The 23,935-nt window shown below is 36.1% G+C and overlaps 1 protein-coding gene across 6 annotated transcripts in view; it reads right to left on the bottom strand.

Moving 5' to 3' along the window:
• Window positions 1-23,935, bottom strand: part of REV3L (REV3 like, DNA directed polymerase zeta catalytic subunit) — a 174,787-nt gene that overhangs the window by 101,312 nt on the left and 49,540 nt on the right. For all 6 annotated transcript variants that reach the window (XM_032408054.1, XM_032408050.1, XM_032408052.1 and 3 more), the window contains exons 2-5: window positions 21,672-21,861; window positions 15,636-15,710; window positions 9,802-9,962; window positions 2,900-2,996 (exon numbers count right to left, since the gene is read on the bottom strand). In XM_032408054.1, coding sequence (XP_032263945.1) covers window positions 2,900-2,996; window positions 9,802-9,962; window positions 15,636-15,710; window positions 21,672-21,861 — 523 coding nt within the window. The remainder of the gene's footprint in view (window positions 1-2,899; window positions 2,997-9,801; window positions 9,963-15,635; window positions 15,711-21,671; window positions 21,862-23,935) is intronic.

The following is a 23,935-nucleotide window of genomic DNA, read 5'->3' as shown; positions in this document are numbered from 1 at the left end:
CATTTTCCATTGATAGAGAAGGGACATATTAGCCAACCTATCAAAATATATCCCTTTTACTTTCAGAAAAAAATAATTATCAATGTAACTTGCCTTTTTTATTCATATAATTTAATAAAATCAGTTTTGCCATGAATTGAAATAGTAGATAAAATAGTTTTTGGTCAACAGTTTTCTTTTACCAAAAAGTTTCACAATTTTTGCAAGAATTATACTGTAAATTTCAAGCGTGAATTTTCCAGGAGTAGCATATTTGTGATAAAAGATAGGAAGAATAACATAAAAAAAAATGCAATCTCATAGTAAAAATTTACAACTATTTCTTGCCCTTATTACAAAACTACTTTAGACATTCAGAACAGGAGGTGTTCCTAGGAAAAGAAGTACTTTTCACAATTAAAAATTTGTTTCCAGTAGATAGAAAAACCGTAAGTAAAAAATTTGAGTGAGCAAAACATGTAAACCATTCATTATAGTCATGAAAAGTAGATAAGCTATAGGATAGTAACTAGAAAATTGTGCCTCTCTGAACATTTCTGTTTCTAGCTTAACACAACAGACCTACTAATTAGAATCACTGAGGGTGGAGCTCAAACATCTATAATTTTAAAAGTCTCTTCAGATCAATTGATGGGCAGCCAGGGTTGAGATTACTGCAGTAGACTTGACTTTTGTGGATTCAACACTCTGGCAAAGGACCCTGAAGGTCCATGATATGTGGTAATTTACAATGAGTTAACAAGTAGGGTTAGCAGAACTGCTAACTCAGCACTCTCATCTCTTACGAGGTTGCTGCTATTTGTCATGGTCCTTATAATAATGTTTGTGAGGGAATATAAAACATTGGTTAAAAAAAAAAAAAAAAGGTACCCAGCAAGAAGGTGATAACAACACTGGGGACGGAAATGAGACTAATAAAATCTAAGAGTATTAATCCATGACAACATTTTTTGACATTATGCTATTTGTACTTGGTGAAACAATGGATTCTCGTGTTAATTACAATATAAGCATCCCCAGAATAAAAAATGTGGGATAATCTGAGACAAAAATATATAGCTATCCTATATTTATTATAAATTCTGAGTACCTCGTCTAATTTCACTAGTTTGCCTATTCGTATCGTTGCTCATAATTTGTCAGTTGTTAAGAATAAAATGGGCTCCCCCAAAACAGTCTAAGTTGCAATCTTTTCATTATATATGGTTTCCCCAAACTTACTTCTAACCAGTAAAGCTTTACTATGACCTAACTAGAAAGATGGCTGCTTATAAACGGATTTCAAATACTAATAAATTCTGTTCTTATTTGATCAAGCAAAACACAAGTTATTAAATATGGAACTTTGAAAACTAAAGGCTCTAGTGAATAGGTAAAGTCCTTGGATCAAATTGATGTGCTCCAATTTCAGAAAGATAGAGGAATGGTATCACAGGCATAAAAAAATGAAGGCAGCAAGTAGCTTCTTGGTCACTTCGCTCTGGACTGATTAGAACTTGAATTTGATGTGGTAAATAATATTTTGTCTAAACTTAATACCATTTCAACATGATTAAAAAACAATTCTGCTGTACCTGAGAGGAACCAACAAGTACACATGTATGCATATGAACATGTGTGTGCACGTTTATCAAAAAGTCCTAACACTTGTTAAGGTCAATCAAGAGGTAAGGCAAGTCACTGTGCATATCACTTTGAAGTCCTCGAAGTTTCGTTCTGGTACAATTATTTCTGTCATAAAACAATGTATTTCTATCATTATTTAGTGAAATTCTTTCTTAAATTTAGCTATTAAAAGTCCAAGTAGGGGTGCCTGGATGGCTCAGTCATTAAGTGTCTGCCTTCGGCTCAGGTGATGGTCCCGGGGTCCTGGGATCGAGCCCCACATCGGGCTCCCTGCTCAGCAGGAAGCCTGCTTCTCCCTCTCCCACCCCCCCTGCTTGTGTTCCCTCTCTTGCTGTGTCTCTCTCTCAAATAAATAAACAAAATCTTTAAAAAAAAAAAAAAAGCCCAAGTAATTCTAAAATGTGGAAATTCTGTGAAGTACATATTAGGATCTTAAACAACATAAACTTTATATATTTTTTAAAGATACCTCAGATACCTCTCTGAATTCTTTTTTTTTTTTTTAAGATTTTATTTATTTATTTGAGAGAGAGAATGAGAGAGCACAAGAGGGGGAGAGCGGGAGAGGGAGAAGCAGACTCCCCACTGAACAGGGAGCCTGATGCGGGACTTGATCTTGGGACTCCAGGATCATGACCTGAGCCAAAGGCAGTCGCTTAACCAACTGAGCCACCCAGGCGCCACCTCTCTGAATTCTATGTATAAAATTATTATTGATAATTTAGATAGGCACTAATTACATATCTGCTTTATGGTAGGGAAATCTAAACATCTGGAAAATGTTATCTCCCCCAGAAAGTCTAATAAATAATATACTTGGTCAAAAGAAATCACAAACTACATTATTCATACATAGTATGTCAACCTACATTTTTTCTATAAAAATACTTAGAAATTTGGGAGTTATTTTTATTAAAAATATTTGCTATTTACATTTTAAATTGCTATTTTATATGTGATTTTTATTTGACAAGTTACAGGATATCAATTTACAATGCATAATGAAGACATGTTGGAGAGAAGTATAAAAATTTATACCCAGATTACTTTTATTAATTAGATAATAAGTAGGTCTATTTTCATCCTGTTTCCAAGGTCTGTTTTTAAAATCTGTGATTCCATTTAACATACTAATGTTGAGATTTGCTTCTCTGACAGACTTGTAGATTAAAAAATATATATAACGTTAAGATTAAATTACAGTAACCACTGATTTCTGAATACATTAGGATGTACATAAATAGGTTTTTTTTCCTTTACAACATTAACTAACCTTGGTATTTCATCTTCTTCCCACCGAAATAAAGTACCAGTAAGAGAATTTCCTGGTAGCCGATCCTTGCAAGATCCAGTTGTACGCAATGGATCACCTAGGAATAGAAAGGTAAAAGGGGATAAATTCTATTTTTAACTTGCACACAATTACCCTTTAAGTAAAATAATATATAACCTATATGACTAGTTCCTAAAATTGTGTCCTTAAAATGCATACACACATAGGAATGCATATGCACAGCTGAGAACAATGGTTCCAAACTAAGAGGGTACAAAAGTATTTCTAATATGGGTATGAGAGAGAAATAGAAACAATACTTAGATACTGGAATAAAAGTATGACACATTTAAGTGTGCTATTGTGGTAGGTATGATTAAAAACTCATTTTGAAAATAATGAAAAATTAAGAATTTTTATAGACTTTAAACTCCTAGGGTATTCTGTATGAATCTCCACTAAAATTCTAGTGGAAATCAGATTCCAGATAAGATTCAAAACATACTTTAACACTAATCCCTGAACAAAAAATATGCAACACATTTCAGAAGTGGTGGCAGGTAACAGTGAGTGGAAACCTTGGGCAAATGCAAAACAATTTGACCAGCAGTGGAAGAAGTGACTATGCATGTTTACTTAGTTGTCTAGGTTTCAGGCACTGAGTCCTGGGGCCATACTTTGAAGTAGTCTCTAAACTTTTCTGTGATCTCTTGTGGGAATTTAAATTCTAAGAGAAAGCTTAATTGAGTAGCATGGAAAGAATCCTAAGAAAGATACTAAATTTGTAATCTTTTCCAGCTAAATTTAATGCTTTGTTTTTGTTTGTTGTTGTTGTTAAGTAGGCACCATGTCAGCGTGGAGCCCAACAAGGGGCTTGAACTCATGACCCTGAGATCAAGACCTGAGCTGACATCAAGAGTCACTCAACCAAATGAACCACTCAGGTGCCCCAGTACTTTGATCTTATTTGGTGAGCTTGATCACAAAACAGTGTAATTAAAACTGAGAACAGGGGGCGCCTGGGTGGCTCAGTCGGTTAAGCGGCTGCCTTCGGCTCAGGTCATGATCCCATGGTCCTGGGATCGAGCCCTACATTGGGCTCCCTGCTCAACGGGGAGTCCGCTTCTCCCTCTTCCTCTACTGTTCCCCCGGCTTGTGCTCTCTGTCAAACAAATGGATAAAATCTTAAAAAAAAAAAAAGACTGAGATCAGGTACTACCATCTTTGTTATTTCCATAAAACACATGCCAAAACATGTAAGTGATTTTATATAACTTTAGAAGTTTTTAAAGACTTTGCTGTTAGGTGCCTAGGGCATTAATATGAAATTACTTTGTAAGTTGAAAATTACCATAAATATTATTTTCTAATAAATTTATATGAAAAAAGAATCTACACAAATTTACTGATTCAAAGTTATTGATAACATTATAAAAATTCACATTTTACCTACTTTTATGCATTGTTTTAGCATATTTCCCTAAAGAACATGGAAACTCCCTAACTTATATATATATATATATACACACACACATATATAATTTTTCAATTGTGGATGTTACAAAATGTAATATAAAATACCTCTGTGGTGCTCAAAATATTTACTCTATTTACTTTATATACTTCACCTTAACAACTATAGTAGTTAGCACCATTTCCATTTCATCTGATACCTGATTATATAACTGAAATACTGAGAAAAGCTGTATATGCATATAAAATGTTAAAATTCCTAAATCTTTTTTACTTTTGAATTTACTCCATTTACAAAAGTAAGACTACATTATGTACATTAACTTGTCTTATAAAATAAAAATGTTAACTTATGCATATATACATTAATTTACTGTAAGAAGTTAACAATCAGTTTAACTATATGATGTCTGAGAAATGTAAAATAAAATATAAAAAAGTGATTCACTTATTCTTTCCATGATTTCATTATAACCTTTTATACAAAACAAGCAAAACAAAACAAACCAAAACCTGAGGGCCATTTAGTATAATGAATTAAGATATAAATTTTATTTCATCATACTTGCAGCAATTTCCCTGGTTTTAATTTCCAACTAAATTTCATGTATTTCTGCCTTCAAATTGTAAAAATTTTCCATCTTAAAAAAAAATTCCTTCTAATTAACATTCTAATAATACTCATCTAACTTCTATAACTAAAACAAATGGCTTACATATATTTGACAACTCAAACTCTTCTCATGCTTTTTTCCTATTGGAAATAAACTTTTGCGAAAATTACCTCCTTTTCCTATAAATACCTCCTGTTCATGGTCTAGAATCTTTTCCATTCCTCAATCCTAATTGAACTCTCATCTATATTTGATACTAATAATCAACCTGTTATATTCTTTTATTCCCCCAATAACCTTTTTATTTTGGAATAATTTTACATTTATAGAGAAGTTGCAAGGGTAGTACAGAGTTTCTATGTATTGCTTACCAAGTCTCCCCTACTGTTAACATTTTACATTACGACGGTACGTTTGTCAAAATAAACGGACACAGACACATTAACTAAACTGCACACTTTATTTGAATTTCACCAGTTTTTCCACTGTTGTCCACTTTCCATTTCACGATCCTATCTAGGACACCACATTGCATCTAATTATCCCATCTCCCTAAGTCTCCTCTGGTCTATTTCTCAGTCTTTCCTTGTTTTTCATGGCCTTGAGAATCATGAGTACTGGCCAGGTAACCTGTAGAAGGTCCCCCCATGTCTGGGTTTGTCTGATGTTTTTCTCATCATTAGACTGTGGTAATGGGTTTATGAAGTATCACAGAGATGAAGTGTTCTCATCACCTCATATGAAGGGGTACACAATATCCACATGACACCACTGAGGATGTTAACCTTCAACATTTGGCTAAGTAAGGTATAGTTCTATGGGTCTGATAAATATATAGACCCATGCACTACCATACAGAATAATTCCTTCACCCTAAAAGTTTCCCTGTACATTTGCTTTGTAGTCAATACTCCCCTGTCCTTCAATCCCTGGCAACCACTAATATGTTTTCCATTTCTATAGTTTTGCCTTTTCCAGAATGTTATATGAATGAAATCATCCAGTTAGTAGCCTTTGGGTCTAGCTTCTTTCATTCAGTAAAATGCGTTAAAGATTCATCAATGTTGTATGAATCAATAGCTTGATGCTTTTTATTGATAAACAGTATTACACTGTATGGTTATATCACAGTTTATCCATTGCCCCAATGAGTGGACATCTTGGTTACTTTAGACTTTTAGCAATTATGAATAAAGCTGCTATAAACATTTGCATACAGATTCTTGCGCAGATATAACTTTTAAATCACTTGGGTAAATGCAGAGGAGAGCAATCGCTGGGTCATATAGTAAGTCTCTATGTATAACACTATGAGAAACTGCCAAACTGTATTCTAAAGTGGTTGCACTATTTTGCATTCCCACCAGCAACGAATGAGAGTTACCGCTGTTCCACATCCTTACCAGCATGTATTGCTAGTTTTGGGATTTTAGCCATTCTAATAGGTATTTAGTGGTAGCTCTTTGTGGTTTTAATTTGCATTTCCCTAATGATATATAATGTTAACAATCATCTTTTCATGTGTTAGCCATCATTACATCTTTGCTAGTATCTGTCTAGGTCTTTTGAACTTTTTTTTTTTTTTAAAGATTTTATTTATTTATTTGACAGACAGAGACAGCCAGAGAGGGAACACAAGCAGGGGGAGTGGGAGAGGGAGAAGCAGGCTTCCCGCCGAGCAGGGAGCCCGATGCGGGGCTCGATCCCAGGACCCTGGGACCATGACCTGAGCCGAAGCAGACACTTAACGACTGAGCCACCCAGGCGCCCCTTGAACTTTTTTTATTTTTAAAAGATTTATTTATTTGAGAGAGTTCGAGCACACATGTGCACGTTAGGGGAGGAGCAGAAGGAGAGATTCTTCAAGCAGACTCCATTCTGGGGGGGGGGGGTGCTTGATCCCACAACCCACGAGATCATGATGCAAACTGAAACCAAGTGTCAGATGCTCAACCGACCGAGCAACCCAGGCGCCCATCTTTTGACTATTTTTAATTGGGTTGTTTGCTTTCTTACTGTTGAGAGTTCTTTACATATTCCAGATGCAAGTATTTTATCTGCTATGTAATATGAAAATGTCTTCTCCCAGTGTATGACTTATCTTTTCATTAATAGTATTTTCCACAGAGCAAAAGTTTTTAATTTTGACAAAATCAACTTAGCAGTTCCTCTTTTCATGGATCATACTTTTTGTATTCTACCTAGAACCTCATTTCCAAATCCAAGGTCAGGCAGACTTTCCCCCTTTGTTTTCTTCTGTAAGTTTGATAGTTATACATTTCACCTTTAAGTCTATGATCCATTTTGAATTACTTTTTATATAAGGTGTGAAGTATGTGTCTGGGTTCTTTTATTTTTATTTTCTGGCATCCAGTGATTCCAGCACCATTTGTTGAAAAACTATCCTTTCTTCACTGAATTACGACTGTACCTTTGCCAAAGATAAGTTGATGTTATTTGTGTGGGTCTATTTCTGGGTTCTCTTTTGTTCCATTGGTCTATATGTCCATCCTTTTACCAATACCATGCTGTCTTGATTACTGTAGCTTTGTAATACATGTCTCGAAATTGGGTAATGTGATTCCTTAAAGCTTTACTCTTGAAAATCTCTACATTGCCCACCCCCCCCCAAAGATCTCCCAGGTAAGAAATAACAGCCCTCACAAGAATTTGGGGAAACAATTCCTGTAGGGAAGAAAGTTAAGCAGTGAAGTTATCTCTCTCCTGCCTTTCTAATATCTTCTCTCTTTCTGCCTTTACTTTCTGGTCTTTTCTCTATGGAGAAAAAGAAAGATACTGGGCAGACAGCCTACTTCATCCTTTATTAGATGATTTCTATCTTGGGGATCCTATGGACCATTTACACAACTTGGTTTATATAGAATTTTATAAAATTCTAAGATTTTGAGATGATGAGAAAAACTGGCATTTAGTAAACTGTAAATTGACACCTAAAACAGATTATTATCTAGTAGAATTAGTTATGAACAAAAGAATTATTTTGGTCTACTTAAAAGGGGAGTCATATGTTGGTCTCAATGCTTCAATTTTTGTGCATTTAAAAAATGTAATATTTAATATAAGTTATCAATATAAAACAATCTAAATTGTTTCACAATAGGGTATTATTAGCATCATCGAGAGACACGACAAACACAACTATAAGTGACTATAACATTATATATTAAAGCACTGCAAATAGTATTGTATTTGATAAGAATTCTGAATTATAGTTTTTCAAATTGCATCTATAATTCTAATAACTGAATTCTTTGTAGGTCTTCGGTACATGCGTGTGCACATCAGTGTTTGCTAGGTTTTGCTCATTGAGACAGTTTTCTTGTGTGACTGGTATATTCTGAATTGTGCGAACATATTATATTTGAAATGTTATTTTTAGGAATAATTTAAGACCTGTAATAAAGAAAATTCCTCTACTGTACTAGAGTATCTGACCAGACCATCACCACCTCAGATCAAATTCTAGATCTGGGAATCTCTTTTATCTCCAAGGAATTCAAACTGTTGAAGTATATCAAAGGTTGTTCCACTTCCTAGTTTGTAATGGCATCTTACCCAAGGAGACCCTGGGTTTTGTTTTCTGCCTCTCTCATTTGGTAAGGCTGTCTCAATGGAGGCTCCAAATTTTCCAGGATGACCAAACCCCTCAGGGCAAAGGTTGATTTTCAGCAGTCTATTTCCTCTTTTGGCCAGTATTTCTTTATTGTTTTGTAGTCTTTGATGCATTTAAGATTTTTTTTTTTAAATCTTCTTAGCCTTTAGATTGTTTTTAATAGGAGGGTTGATTATAATAACTTAGTCCACTATTTAGGGGGAAAAAAAATCCTCCCTGGTTACTTTTCAGAGCACAGTTTAGATACTGTAGAAGAAATGTAAGAAGTTAAACCAAAAAGAATAGCCAGTAAACTATGAGATAAAAAAAAGCTAGCCTCTGGTTTAAGAAGTTTGGCAGTGAAGGAAAAGAAAAAAATTGTAACAGAAAGGACAATAGCATTGGCAGAAAAAAAAATGTTCGGTTCATTTTGTTTCAAGCAGAAGAGAAGGAATTCAATGAGAACAAAAACAAAAGATGCTAGACCATCTGACCCAGAAATTCTATTCCTAGGTATGTGCCCCCAAGGAAATTGAAAATATATGGCTATACAAATATCTGTACATGAATGTTTAAGGCAGCTTTGTTCAGAATAGCCAAAAAGTGGAAACCCAAATTTTCTATCAGTTGATGAACTGATGAACAAAATGTAGTATGCTCATACAATAGAGCATTATTTGGCCATAAAAAGGAATGAAACACTAATAGATGTTACAACATGGATGAACTTGAAAACATTAGGCTAAATGAAAAAAAAAACAACCATATAATTCCATTTATGGGAAATGTGCAGGCTGGCAAACATACAGAGATAGAAAATAGATTAGTGGTTGCTAAGGGGTGAGAGGCATGGAAGGGTTAGAGGTGACTGCTAAAGACTATAGGGTTTCTTTTAGAGGTGTTGAAAATGTTCTGAATTTGACTGTGGTGATGGTTGTACGACTCTGTGAATATACTAAAAGCTAATGAATTGTCCATTTTAAATGAGTGAGTTGTACAGTATTTGAATTATATTTCAATAAATTACCAAAAAAATTTCTTTTGAGATTCTTTTCCTGATAAACCCTAATACCACTTTGCATATTTCTTTTTATTCTTTATCCACTCAGCAGTTATTTTTGAAATATATGTTATTTTATAAATCATCAAGTACATAACACTTGTTTCAAAGCTTTAATTTGAACTTGGAAAATTAATCTTACTTTTCCTTCTCGCTTTTCGGAACTTGACAGCAGCCAGATTTATTAAATTCATTCCATAGAGATTGTAGTCAATGAACAGCTGTAGGAGGTAGGGAATATGCGCTTCATGAGGCTGGTAAAATTTATTCATTATGGCTCCACTTTGCAAAAGTTCACATATCCTAAATTAGAAAAAAAAGTTACATCATAAAATTATGGTTCCTAAAATGTTAAGTGAAACATTACACTACTATAGAGAATGAAGCACATTATATTAGCACACAAATTTTTTATTTTAATTTTACTGAAACTTTTTATTTTATTAGAAACTAAAAGTTTAGGTCAAGTTTTAAAGTAAGCTGCACACTCAAAGAAAATGGCAAAAAAACTACCTGGATGAAGAATATTTTGACTTCTAAAACGAACTTAATACTAATTATACTAAAAAAACAGAATGTCAAAAGTTTTTAAAATACGAGCTTTTCCTGGGGTGCCTGGCCAGCTCAGTTGGTGGAGCATGTGACTCTTGATCTCTGGGTTATAAGTTTGAGCCCCACGTTGGGTGTAGAGATTACTTAAAAATAAAATTAAAAAAGAAAAAAAAGCTTTTCCTTTTAAAAATTGAGAAAAATATTTTATTTTATTTTTATTTTTTTTAAAGATTTTATTTATTTATTTGACAGAGAGAGACACAGCGAGAGAGGGAACAGAAGCAGGGGGAGTGGGAGAGGGAGAAGCAGGCTTCCCGTCAAGCAGGGAGCCCGATGCGGGGCTCGATCCCAGGACCCTGGGATCATGACCTGAGCCGAAGGCAGACGCTTAACGACTGAGTCACCCAGGCGCCCCGAGAAAAATATTTTAAAAGATTATTACAAATGTTCTGAGAAAGGATTTATGACTCAAACCCACTACTCAGAAATATTACCGTTTTAATATTTTTCTTTTCTTATTTTTCCTTCATGATGGGGAATACAAACAACAGGCAATTATAAAAAGTGTAAGTGCTATACAAGGGAAGCATATGAAACATCTAGAAGGGATATTAATAAGATAAAGGTACAGAAGTTGTTTCTGCAAAGCCTGCTTGAAGAGAAGTCTCTAAGCAGGAGATTAAGGATCAACTAAAGATACTTCTTCTCTGAAGAAAGGAAGAGTATTTCACACAAATAAAATTACACATGTGAAGGGTCACAAGAAAATGTGGCTTATCTGGGAACTGAAATCATTGAGTGAGGCTTAGTGACGGAGGCTGCGGTGAGTGTGTCTACGGGGGAATGGGCTAGAGAGATAATGAAAAGTCAGATCATGCACAGCCTATTCAGACATTCAAAGAGATGGTAGAATTTGCCTTTGAAGTGAGGAGCAGGAAAGAGAAATGACCAGGGTAGCTAGAAAATACAAAGGGCTAGAGATAGGAAGTGAGAAGGCTATTGTGGAAAAACTAAGATGATGGTGGCTTTAACAAAGATCATGGCAATCTGTTGATTCAGGAGACACAATGAATAAAATGGTCAGGCCTTGATGACTGACTAGATGTGGAGGGTATGGTATGGTAGAACAGGAGTTAAGGACAATGTCTAGATTTCTTGGTGGTGCCAGGTTTATTGAAATAGAAATGACTGGAAGAAAACAGGTTTCTTTGCAGATTTTTTTGGAGGGGTATTAATGATAAACTCAGTTTTAGACATACCGGGGTTTAGGTATTGGGGGTATTCAGGTAAGTTTCCATGAAAATACTGACAATGAATGACAATGAAAATGAGGACAAGAATAACTATTTACACAGCAGAGGCAGCTAACATATATTTAAGGACTATGTACTGAACATTGTGTTAGGTGTTTTAAATGCTTACTCTCAAGTAATCCTCACTATAAACCTATGATACTATTATCCCCATTTTATAGAGAAACTGAGTATTAGATTAAAAAGTTGTCCCAAATCATACAAATTAAAAGTGGAAAGCTAAAATTAAAATTTTCTCTGATTTGTGAGCCCTTAAATACATTGATCCAGAGCTCTGGAGGAAAATTTAGGCTACTGATATATACCTGGAAGTCAAATGCATAAAGATTAACAAAAAGAAAAAACAAACCATGAGAGTAGATAAGGCTGTACAATGAGGAAAGAGTACAGAGAGAAAAGCTGAAAGCCTAAGACATAACCCCAAGAACAGCTGCAGATGTTAAAAGAGGAGCCAACCAAATGGCATAAATATGAATGATTGGACAGGTATAAGGAAAAACAGAGGAGGCTTATATCAAAGAAAGTGAACACCTGGGGTTATTTTAAAGCACTACAAGCACGGACATAAGGTCAAAAGTTAAGGACAAAAAGGTAACTGGATTTAGCAACACAGAGGTCTGATTTTGACTCGCAGATCCTCTGAAAGGATCTAAAGAATCCCCAGTGCACAACTTTGACAACGACTTTTCTAGACTGATGGGTTCCATTTTCTCTATGAAGTAGGAGGCAAAGTCTTGGGAGGGACTTAACATTTGAGTAAAGAGAAAGGTAAGAAGAAAATTAGAGAAAAGCAGAAATAAGGCAGGGCAGGGCCTAGGTGAAGTTGAAGACTATGAATTCACAGTGGCACCAATCTGCTGTGATTTTTTTGTATCCTACAGTAATCAGAAGCCAGAGTTTAGCAGAGAAAGAAAGTAAATAAATAGATTAACCTAGAATTGATGGTTCTACCTGGCAGACAAAGGAGTTGAGAAGTAAAGAACAGAATCTGAGCTGGAAAGGAAAGAAATTAATTGCAGGAGAAGGCTATACAGAATGGGGCAGTAGTAGTGAGGCAAGGGAGTTTAAAGCCTAAAAACAAGTAGAGTGGGAGTACCTCAGGGACAGAGTTGAAAAGATTAAAAAAAAAAAAAAACCCCACATAAAGGATCTTATTAGAGCCATGAAAAGGTTCTAAAACTGAATCATAGTGGTAAATTTACTAAATTTACTAAAAACAAACAAAAAAACCCACTGAACTGTATATAGTTAAAATGTGTGAATTTTGTGGTAAATTATCTCTCAAGAATTTGCAAAAAAAAAAAAAAAGACAGACTGTAGTCAGAAACCAAGATGTCTGCATTTAAAATCTCAGAGGTAGCTGTTGGTGGGAATGCAAGTTGGTACAGCCACTTTGGAAAACAGTGTGGAGGTTCCTCAAAAATTTAAAAATAGAGCTACCCTATGACCCAGCAATTGCACTACTGGGTATTTACCCCAAAGACACAGATGTAGTGAAAAGAAGGGCCATATGCACCCCAATGTTCATAGCAGCAATGTCCGCAATAGCCAAACTGCGGAAAGAGCCGAGATGCCCTTCAAAAGATGAATGGATAAAGAAGATGTGGTCCATATATACAATGGAATATTACTCAGCCATGAGAAAAGATGAATACCCAACTTTTACATCAACATGGATGGGACTGGAGGAGATTATGCTAAGTGAAATAAGTCAAGCAGAGAAAGTCAATTATCATATGGTTTCACTTATTTGTGGAACATAAGGAATAACATGGAGGACATTAGGAGAAGGAAGGGAAAAATGGGCGGGGGGAATTGGAGGGAGAGATGAACCATGAGAGACTATGGACCTGAGAAACAAACAGGGTTTTAGAGGGGAGGGGGGAGGGGGATTGGTTAGCCCGGTGATGGGTATTAAGGAGGGCACGTACTGCATGGAGCACTGGGTGTTATACGTAAACAATGGATCGTGGATCACTACATCAAAAACTAATGATGTATTGTATGGTGACTAACATAACATAATAAAATTAAAAAAAAAAAATCTCAGAGGTAGGACAAATTCCAGGGTGTGGTGAGAGTAGGTAGTTTAAGAAGAATGGAAGTAAAGCTCACAGATGAGCAAATAGAGAAAGCAAGAGGCCAGTCTCCAAATGATATGTATAGTATTCATTTATTCTACAGAAAGTTATTGACTACTGTGTGCCAGACACACATATTCTGAACATTGAGGATTAAGCATCAAACATAGCAGAAAAAAATCTTTGCCTGTGGACTTATATTCTAGCAGAACATCAATTGTATGTGGAATTTTTTTTTAAGATTTTTATTTATTTATTTGAGAGAGAGAGTGAGTGAGCACAAGCCGGGGGAAGGGGCAGAGGGAGAGGGACAAGCAGACTCCCTGCTGAGCAGAGAGCCTGACGCAGGGCTTGATCCCAGGACCCCAGGATCATGACCTGAGCTGAAGGCAGACGCTTAACTGACTGAGCCACCCAGGCGCCCCTGTATGTGGAAATTTTAAAAAGAGGATATGTGCGTATATGTATGTATGTATGAAAAATAAAAGGACACACACCACACTCTTACATCGCCTCTAGGGAAAAAAGTTAAGAGCGAGGGTAAAGGTAAGTTGTACATTAACGTTTTCATATATACTATAGCCAACACAGCACCTATAATGTGCCAGGCACTGTTCTGAGCGACTTACAGATATTAACACATTTGATCATCAGAACAACGTGCACTAACATAAACCCTATTTACAGATGAGGAAGATAAGTAACAGATGGAGTAGAGCCAGATTTTGAATACAGGTAATCTCTCAATTCACGGAATTTCACATAGGCACTGTGATAAACTGACTATGTAACTTAAAGCAAACTTACTGGAAATAGTTTAATAAGTATTTGATTGCTATAGTCACAAGGAAGAAAAACAGATCAGATGTATACTTCACGTAGAACTAGGCTATTTTTAAAGATGCATGCAAATTTTATCCATGGTTCCCCCTCTAGCACACCTGGGGATGAGAAAGAGTAAAAATGATTAAGTTTACTCTCTTACCACTGTGTGTGCAGGAGAGGGTAAGAATTCACAGTGATTGTTCTTTTGGACTCCATGGATATTAGAAAGTGTGACCAAGGGGAAGTGGTACAAGAAACATCACTGTTGGTAAGTGCCTATTCTGAAAAATTATTTTGGTACCCTACATAACAGAAGCTGTTATGGGATAAGCGTAGGAGATTATAGAGAAAACTAGTTTTCACTGGTTACTTGGAGAAGGGACTGGGATTAAGGCAGTGATTCAGTGAAGCACTCAGTTGGCCTAATTCAGAATAAACCTTACATCCTTGGTAGCTGTGCCTCTCTTGGTGCCTAAAATCACTCTGGGGAAACATTCAATTTGTGTCTTACCAAAAGGTTACCTTTTGAAACCTAGTACTTACTAGCAAGAGAGATCTTCTGAAAAAACAATAATCAGCACTTCTCCAAGGACACTTTTACCCTAGGTTGTCACCACACAGAGTGAAAACCCTTGTTGTGAGCCCCAGAGGATGACTGAAGTCTTCTTTATATGTGCCCTTCCTGCCATCAATAACTTAGGCTCCAGGATCATTGACAAAATAAGATAGACAGACTTACTGAGGGAAGGAAAAAAACAAAACAAAACCAGAAACAAACAAAAAACCTGGGATATAAAATTTCACTAACATTAATAAAGAGTCAACAGAATTCTGAGTTCTCAGAAGCCCTTACACTCTGGACTCACTCTCATGTATTTCTTTTTGCTTTGAAACTAAAGAGCAAATTTCTCCTGGTATTGAACATTTGCTCTCGCTACTAAGATCCATCTCTCCTTATCTACTTCTACAAGCTCTCTAAACCTAAGACAGAAAAGAAACAGTAAGGAGCTTTATAAAGCAAGGTCCCTTCACTCTTAAAATATCCTTCCTAGAGGCCAAGCTATGGCTCTCTCTTTGCACATAAATATACATATTATGGTCTCTTTCTTTAATAATGCTACAAACTATATAATCTTTTCTTCTAGATTTTTTTTATTATTAAAATACTTAAGTGATAGTTATTCATATTTTTATTTATCTTGTACCTTTTCACCATCGCAGGATTATAAAGATAGATCTTCATAAAGTGTCTTTCCTTCTCATGATAACCATAAAAAGGCCTGAAATAAAATAAAAAGATATTTCAAATTATTTTCAGCATTCAGAGATGAAGTAATGCAACTTATTGCCCAAATTACTCAGGTGACCTAATTCAGTCTTATTTATATTTAATATTACCCAAAACCCCCCAAAAAACAAACAAAACCATTCAAAACCTTTCAATTAAACCTACAACAGGTTAATATATAAAATACTGAAATCTGGTTATTTCTTTTAAGAAGTTTAAAAATACAACTTTCAAAAACTAGGGACAAAAAGGAGTAGCAAACTATTTATACCTTAATTTCAATCATAATGACTCTATTAAAAAATGGCTCTTTTCTCTTTACTCTGACCATGTATGAAAAAAACAGAGACCTTTCAAGCACCTTCTTCACCTATTTCCCATTTTTTCTGTCAAAAGCTATAGTTCTTCATTAACAGTCCTTTAATTAACAGCATTCATGTTACTTTCTTATTTGTCTCATATATTATTAATTTTGCAAGTTCACTAGCCACAGACAATTTACCTATATTATACATGCACATATACGTATATGTGTGCATAATACACATCCAACTCAAACGAAGCCTATGAAAACTGTGTAGACAGGAACTTAAGAGATTGAGAAGACCATGGCCTTACTTAAGGACCCTAATTACGTTGAGGTTGGATTTTTCTCAAGGGCATTACCTGGAATGGGGAAAGGAAGAAGCAAAAATCGACACAGTAAAGAGAGAAATAAGTGTTCAGGGCAAGATGAAATAAGTTGGAATAGTATGTTACATCATTTCAGGAGGATCTGAAACTACACCAGTACCTCTGATATACAGACTACCATAATCATTTTTTTTCTTAAGTATGCTCCATGCCCAACATGGGGCTTGAACTCACAACCCTGAGATCAAGAATTACATGCTCTATCGATTGAGCCAGCCAGGTGCCCCCCAGACTATCACTTTCAAAGATGATATAATTAGAAATAATATATAAACAAGTATGAATCTGCATACAAAATAAAAAGTTTTGTATCTCCCTAGAGTTTATCTGTAAATAAGTGGTTGGTTAAATCTTTTAGGTGGGTAAACCCATTCACTTTCATTTAAAAAAATACTGTCCCTTTATAATGGGCACTAGATAGAACTTATCCTCATTAGGACACCAGTTCCATCATGTCTGACAGTACAGTGGACATCAAATACAGGAGTAATTTGGCAGCAGAGTCATTATTTGGAGTATAAACTTTTTTTCCCCTTAGCTACTTTAAGCTTTTAGGTCAGAGCCATCTATACGATTGTTGTAAAGCAACTTCTATTAAAAAAAAAAAAAAATCCAACTATTTACCAAGGCCTAAAAGGTTATCTCGTCCTTGCCCCTCACTCCAATCTTCTGTCATACTACTCTTCCTTTTGCCATCCTAAGCATTTCAGTCCCTCTAACTTACTCCACTCTCAAGTAACTTGCCATTCTCTCTGCCTGGAAAGCTTGCTCTGAACCCTGGCATGGTTTGCTCTCAATCTTCATTCAGGTTTCCACATAGACTCACTTCCTCATAAAGGCCTTCTCTGACCATCACTCCTTATCCCTTACCCTTCTTTACTCTTTTTTTTCCCCCCGCCCACCCTACTTTTTTTAATAACACTTAACTACTTTCTGTCTACTTTTCCACCGTTTACCCCATTTTTGCTGCCATGAAACAAAGACATATTACATGAATGATTTCATTCTCTCTCACTGGCAAAATTCAACTATTTATTCCTCCTGCTATGGTATTCTTCATATAGATAAATACAGCTCTCTATCTGGAGACATGAATTATTTTTAGCCAGATAAATTGGGAAAAAAATTAAATTTGCAGTGTAGTACATGTTTGCTTTGCTTTGTTTTGGTTTTGTTAACAATCTTTAGGGTTTTACAATTAGAACTTCATAAATTTCAAAAAGTGAATATAAGTTAAGACTATCAAACCTCTAAAATTCTTTATAAATCTAGGATTCTGTTTTCACCATCTACTGCCCCAAAATATAGCCTGGAAATTCTATAAATTCTGTTTTCTGCTTCTGTATAATCTAACTGGCAACCCTTACTTCCTGCTGTTGGCTTCAGTTGATTTTACCAAAAGAATTCCTCAACAGGGAGATCCTTTGGATGGAAGAAAGCAGAATGGAAGAGAGTTTGAGTAGATATTTTATGCTTAAAAAATTATATCTTATCATTGCTTTTTAACATAACAGTAAGAAGGAAAATGAAAATGGATAGCAAAAGATCTCAATTAACTTAGATGGATTAAGAATCTCTTTATAGGGGGCGCCTGGGTGGCTCAGTGGTTAAGCGTCTGCCTTTGGCTTGGGTCATGATCCCAGGGTCCTGGGATCGAGCCCCGCACTGGGCTTCCTGCTCTGCAGGGAGCCTGCTTCTCCCTCTCCCACTCCCCCTGCTTGTGTTCCCTCTCTCTGTATCTCTATCAAAGAAATAAATAAAATCTTAAAAAAAAAAAAAAGAATCTCTTTATAGTATATTTTCTAGAATCATGGCAGCTAAGTGGCAAGGAATTCCAGAAATGAGCCTAAGGTCATAATCCTATCTCTTGACCTAGCCTCAGGATAATGCATTATCTAAAAAGACTGGAATTAAACATGTACAAATTTTAACTTGGTAGCTATGTGCAACCTTGTCTAAAGAAGTAGGAAAAAATGAAGGACTAAAATAATCATAGAAGCTAACATGTATGGTAAGAAAAAGGGGATCCAGGTTAGGAAAAAAAATAGGGTAAGAGGAAAAAGAGAATGGCAGCCATAAAACAGCTCATCTTTTGCCTCAGGTATTTAGATTCTTAAAAACATGACGATACCTTTAAGAAAATACCCATTAAAAATACAGAAAAGGGGGCGCCTGGGTGGCTCAGTCGTTAAGCGTCTGCCTTCGGCTCAGGTCATGATCCCAGGGTCCTGGGATCGAGACCCGCATCGGGCTCCCTGCTCAGTGGGGAGCCTGCTTCTCCCTCTCCCACTTCCCCTGCTTGTGTTCCCTCTCTCACTGTGTCTCTCTCTGTCAAATAAATAAAATCTTTAAAAAAAAAATAAAAATAAAAAATAAAAATACAGAAAAGACTGGTGAGTGGGGCGCCTGGCTGGCTCAGTTGGTGGAGCATGTGACTCTTGATCTCAGGGTAGTGAGTTCAAGCCCCATGTTGGGGAAAGAGCTTACTTAAAAAGAAGAAGAAAGACTGGTAACTATTCATTTTACTAGGCTGTTTGGAAATTAAACTTTGAAATGAGAATATGTATAGGAAAGTTCTTAGAAACTATTAAACATAAAAAAATTAGAATATAAAGCTGATAATTATCTTTAACCTATGGTTACTATCATAGGACATGTGTGAACTTCTACCTCATTCATTTATGCAACCAAATAGTTGCTGAGCCATATTTACTAAGTGCCCAACACCACACAAAGTGCTAAGGATATAACGGTGGAAAGACAAACACGGTCTTTTTTCTTGTGGAGCTAACATGCTGGTGGGAGAAATACATAAAAATTAAGTAAACAAATAATTAAAATAATTGCCAACTATATTAAGTGCTGAAGGAAACAAAGAATGGGCAAAGATACAGAATAACAATAATGACAACCTATTTTAAGTAGAGAAGTCAGAGAAAACTTCTCTGGAGAGGTGAAGGATTTGAAGGACTGGAGAAGGGTAGAGCACTCAAGGAAAGCAAACTACATGTACGAAGCTGGGAAAGAGCTCAGCACATCAGAGGAACTGAAAGAAGACCCATGTAAAATTTCTAGATAGAGCATAGTGAACAAAATTACAGAGGCAGGCAGGGGTCAGATCACGCAGGCTGTGGTTAGAAGCTTAAATTCATTCCAAGAACAATATTAAGCCATTCAAGGATTTTAAATGATTTTAAGAAGACCCAATGTATATTATAAGAAGAGTACTTTTGTGGCTCTGGAGCAAGACAAAAATAGAAAGAAATTTGATTAAAAAGATACTGTGATGGTCCAGAGGAAAGCCTACATTAAGGTGTAAGTAGTAGAGAGACTTAAGATAGATTTCATATAAACATATCAAACTCAAAATGTTCTAGTATGAGCTCCAAATCTTTCCTGCCAGCCTGCTCTACCTGCACCTTCCATCCTTTTAGCAGCATGGACTCAATTTTTCTTTTTTTTTTAAGATTTTATTTATTTATTTGACAGAGAGAGACACAGCAAGAGAGGGAACACAAACAGGGGGAGTGGGAGAGGGAGAAGCAGGCTTCCCGTGGAGCAGGGAGCCCGACGCGGGGCCCGATCCCACGACCCTGGGATCATGACCTGAGCCGAAGGCAGAAGCCTAACGACTGAGCCATCCAGGCGCCCTGGACTCAAATTTTTATAGTCATCTTTGACTCCTGTCGCAACCTTCATCCAATCAGACAGCAAAGCTTATTGACTCAAACCTCAGGATAGATCCAGAAGCTGACCATGTCTCACTGCTCCCATACTACCCAAATGCAAGTTACCATATTTTCTCATCTCACCCAGATTAATGAAACAGAGTCCTAATGCTCTCCCCTGCTTCTGCCCTTATCCCCCAATGGTCTACTTTTCACAGAATTGCTAAAGTAATCCTTTCAAGTTTAAGTGAGATCATGGCTACTCAAATTTCTGCAATAGCTCAGAGTAAAAGTCAGAGTCCTCAGAACAACCCACTGCAGTGGTTCTCAAACTTTAGTGTGCATCAGAATCATTACAAAGGCTTATTAAAACACAAATTGCTGGGCCCCACCACCAGAGTTCTGATTCATTAAGTCTAGGGTGTGACCCAAGAAAACTAAATAAGTTCCTAAGTATGTTAATCTGATTCCTCTGAGAAGTAGATGCCAGTATGTGCAAGAAATTTATCAGGGGAAACACCTGTGAGAGAAAATGAGGAGGGACCCAGGAGAGACTGGGATAGCCACCAAACTTAGATACACATCTGATCCCATGTGAAAGAGAGAGGGACAGAGGGAAGATCAGTAGAAATGTCTTCTATTGTAGTGTAATTTTAATCAAAGTGCAGAAAGGCTTTCAGAGAGTTCTCAAGTGCCTCCCAGGAACAGGTCTGCCTTAGTATCCTTACCAGGCTTAGCCATTGGCTAGAAGTAGCCTATGGAAAGCAGCTTCAGTTCATATGGAATGATAGACTTCGGGGTGGTGGTGGGGCCACTGTTCAATTATGCTCCCTGTATTTGGAGATGTGACACGTGCATTCTCGTAATTGTCAAATCGGGTAAAGCTGATGTTGGTGATCCTGGAAACCATACTTTAAAAACCACTGGCCAACATGATCTCCATCCATTCATATCTCTCTAACCTCATTTTGTCCTACTCTCTTTTTCCTCCATTCTAGTCACCTCCACGTTATTCCTACTCCCTCACCATCAAGTCTTTGCTCAAATGTCATTTACCTTGTCAATGACACCTTCCCTGATTACCCTATATAAAACTGCCACCAGTCCACTTCCCTACCCTATACTATAGTGATCCGTCATACCCTGCTCTACATCTTTGCTCCATAGCACTATCATCTAATAAATAAATAAATTTATTTCATGTCATATCTATTGGTTATTTTCAGTTTCCCACTACTAGAATGTAACCTCCATGGGGGCAGGGATCTTTGTTTTGTTCACCAATATAACCCAAGCACCTAGAATTGTGCCTAGCACGTGGAAGGTGCTCAATAAATATATATTTATATAAAAAATAAATTACATGAATTTCTACAGTTCTAAGAAGTGGAGAAATGGAAAAGGTTAAACCATCTATCTTTCACTGCAATAAAAATTTACTTTAAAAATTACAGCGTAAAATTTGCCTTACTTCCATTAGATTAGAAGTAAAAAAAAAAATAAACAGTATCTTTGAATCAGATAGGTTTTCTTTACTTGGAATGGTACTAGATATACAGATAAAGAAATTTAAAAAGTTAACATATACTTACATTCCTGATACTAATGACACTTTGAACACGTGCTGAGCAGTGGAAGATGGATTGCCTAAAGCCACATTAAGTGCTCTGTCGATACTGAATGCCATCTGAGAAAGATAGCTTTCTGGTTGCTGTCCATAACCATCGTATGGCACATAGAGGTAAGGAAAGATGCCATGCAGATGAAGACATGTCTTCTGACCTAAAATATAACACATCATAAAGTTTAGTCTTGAGATGCATTTTAAAATTTTAACATTACAAAGATCAGAATGCAAATCATTTAAATGTTCTAATGACAACACAGCTTATCTAGGATAAGAGTTGAAGAAAATTAACCCATAATTAAAGCCACCCATATTAACTACATTTCACAACAGAACATTTAGAAGCATTTTATAAACATAAGCATTATAGTATGATTGAAATAGTAGTTTTGGTGAAAATATGTTTGAATATTTTACCCTCACAATCTCACTGGTTTTATATACTTCACTGAATTGCCCTATAATAATATCACTTAGCACAGTATTACGAATCTTAAAAAACTCGCTGAAAGTTTATTAAATAAAACAATGCACGTCTGTCTTGGCATAAAGGTTTTCAAACAAGAGAATTCCCTGAGACAGAGACTGCTCTGGGAGAAAGGAGAGGGTAAAAGCAGTTCCAGTATGTGGAATTTTGCTATAAGGGTATGGAGGGGGGTTTTGGGAAGGGTAAAAATGAAATTTTGCTATTAGGAAAAACAAAACAGAAAAGAAAACAACCAAAAAAGACAAAAACAAAGCAAAAGAAAACCTCTACAGATCATATGTCCATAATGGACCTCTAGATATCTAAATTGCACATTTGGTGGAATGGGACGGGGGGAGACACAATGAGAGGTGAAAAAACAAGCATGCACACTTCCCAGGAAGCCGTTCCATCCGGCAAGGTGCAAAAGGGGTAAATGGTGCTGACCTGCCAACAGACAATCAGGTACTGCTATGACAAAGAAAATAATATGAGTAAGAACCCACAAAAGAAGTGCCACAGAAACAGTAATGTATCCATGACAAGGTTAAGTAACAACAGCAGCAACAAAAACCAGACGCACCATTACTCTCGTGAATCTGGCAGGCTGCACAGAAGTGGCTCCTGTCCTCAGAGCACTGTCCCTAGTTCCCCTTAGGTACATGCCATTTGTCTACTTCAAACAAGGAGAATGGCAGTGATGGAAGAACATATCCATTTTTCTCATGCTGTCACTATCACTGTACTGCCCTGCCCACACAATCCTTAGGCTTCTTCCCCATCCCTTATTCCACTCTGCTTCACTGGGCTTTTTTTCTTTTTTGGTAGGAAGGTAACTATTTGTTTGCTTATTATTTCCTATTTATAATTTAGAATGATTTATATAAAAGACACAGAAAATAGTTCTATGTTCTGTTGATATCTTGTATTTCACACTCTATAGTGAATAACATCAGTTTATCTTATTTTTAAGGTATAGCTATAACAGAATTAGCAAATAAATCTGGAACAGTTATCACATACAGTAGAGCAAACTTGGGATAGACCAATCACACAATGGAGTAAGATCTATACCCTCTCAAGTTCAGTATTCTGATTTCAACTACCAACTTTCACACTCCTGAAGAACTATAAATTGTGCTGCTGTTAGACCAGTTTCTATTTTTAGCAGCAGTTATGTTGCTTAATTTCAAAGGAATGGAAAAAAAAAAAAAACCTTTCACCAAAAGCAAATTCTTTGATTATTTCGTTTCATTCCAAACATGGCACTATCTGCTAAATACTGCTATTTCTTAATTCTTCAAATAGAAAAAAAAAAATTGTAATGATGAGTGAGTCTTAAAATTATATTTAATTAATTTACTGATGATCTCCTTGAATGCTTTTTAAACATCTCATGAAAAATGTTATATCCATTACCACTCAGGACATAAACCACAATTTGGTTAAGAGCAAGTGGCATGCTAAACCAGGGGGTAAGGAAAGTGGGGAGACAGAGAAGTATCCTCTTCTAAGTCGACAAATAAATCTAAGACCAGTGATTAGAGAAGTAGTGTAATAGTGGGGCGCCTGGGTGGTGCAGTCAGTTGAGCATTGACTCTTGCTTTCAGCTCAGGTCATGATCTCAGGGTCATGAGATCCAGCCTGGAGTTGGGCTCCACACTCAATGCAGAGTCTGCTTAAGACTCTCTCTGTCCCTTACCCCTGTGCATTCTTTCTCTCAAATAAATAAATAAATCTTTAAAAAAACAAGAATTAGTGTA

Source organism: Phoca vitulina, unplaced genomic scaffold, assembly GCF_004348235.1.
Source record: "Phoca vitulina isolate PV1807 unplaced genomic scaffold, GSC_HSeal_1.0 scaffold9, whole genome shotgun sequence".
NCBI classification, from domain to species: domain Eukaryota; kingdom Metazoa; phylum Chordata; class Mammalia; order Carnivora; family Phocidae; genus Phoca; species Phoca vitulina.
The sequence above is the reverse complement of the archived record's forward strand: the minus strand, read 5'-3'. Positions and strand labels throughout refer to the sequence as shown.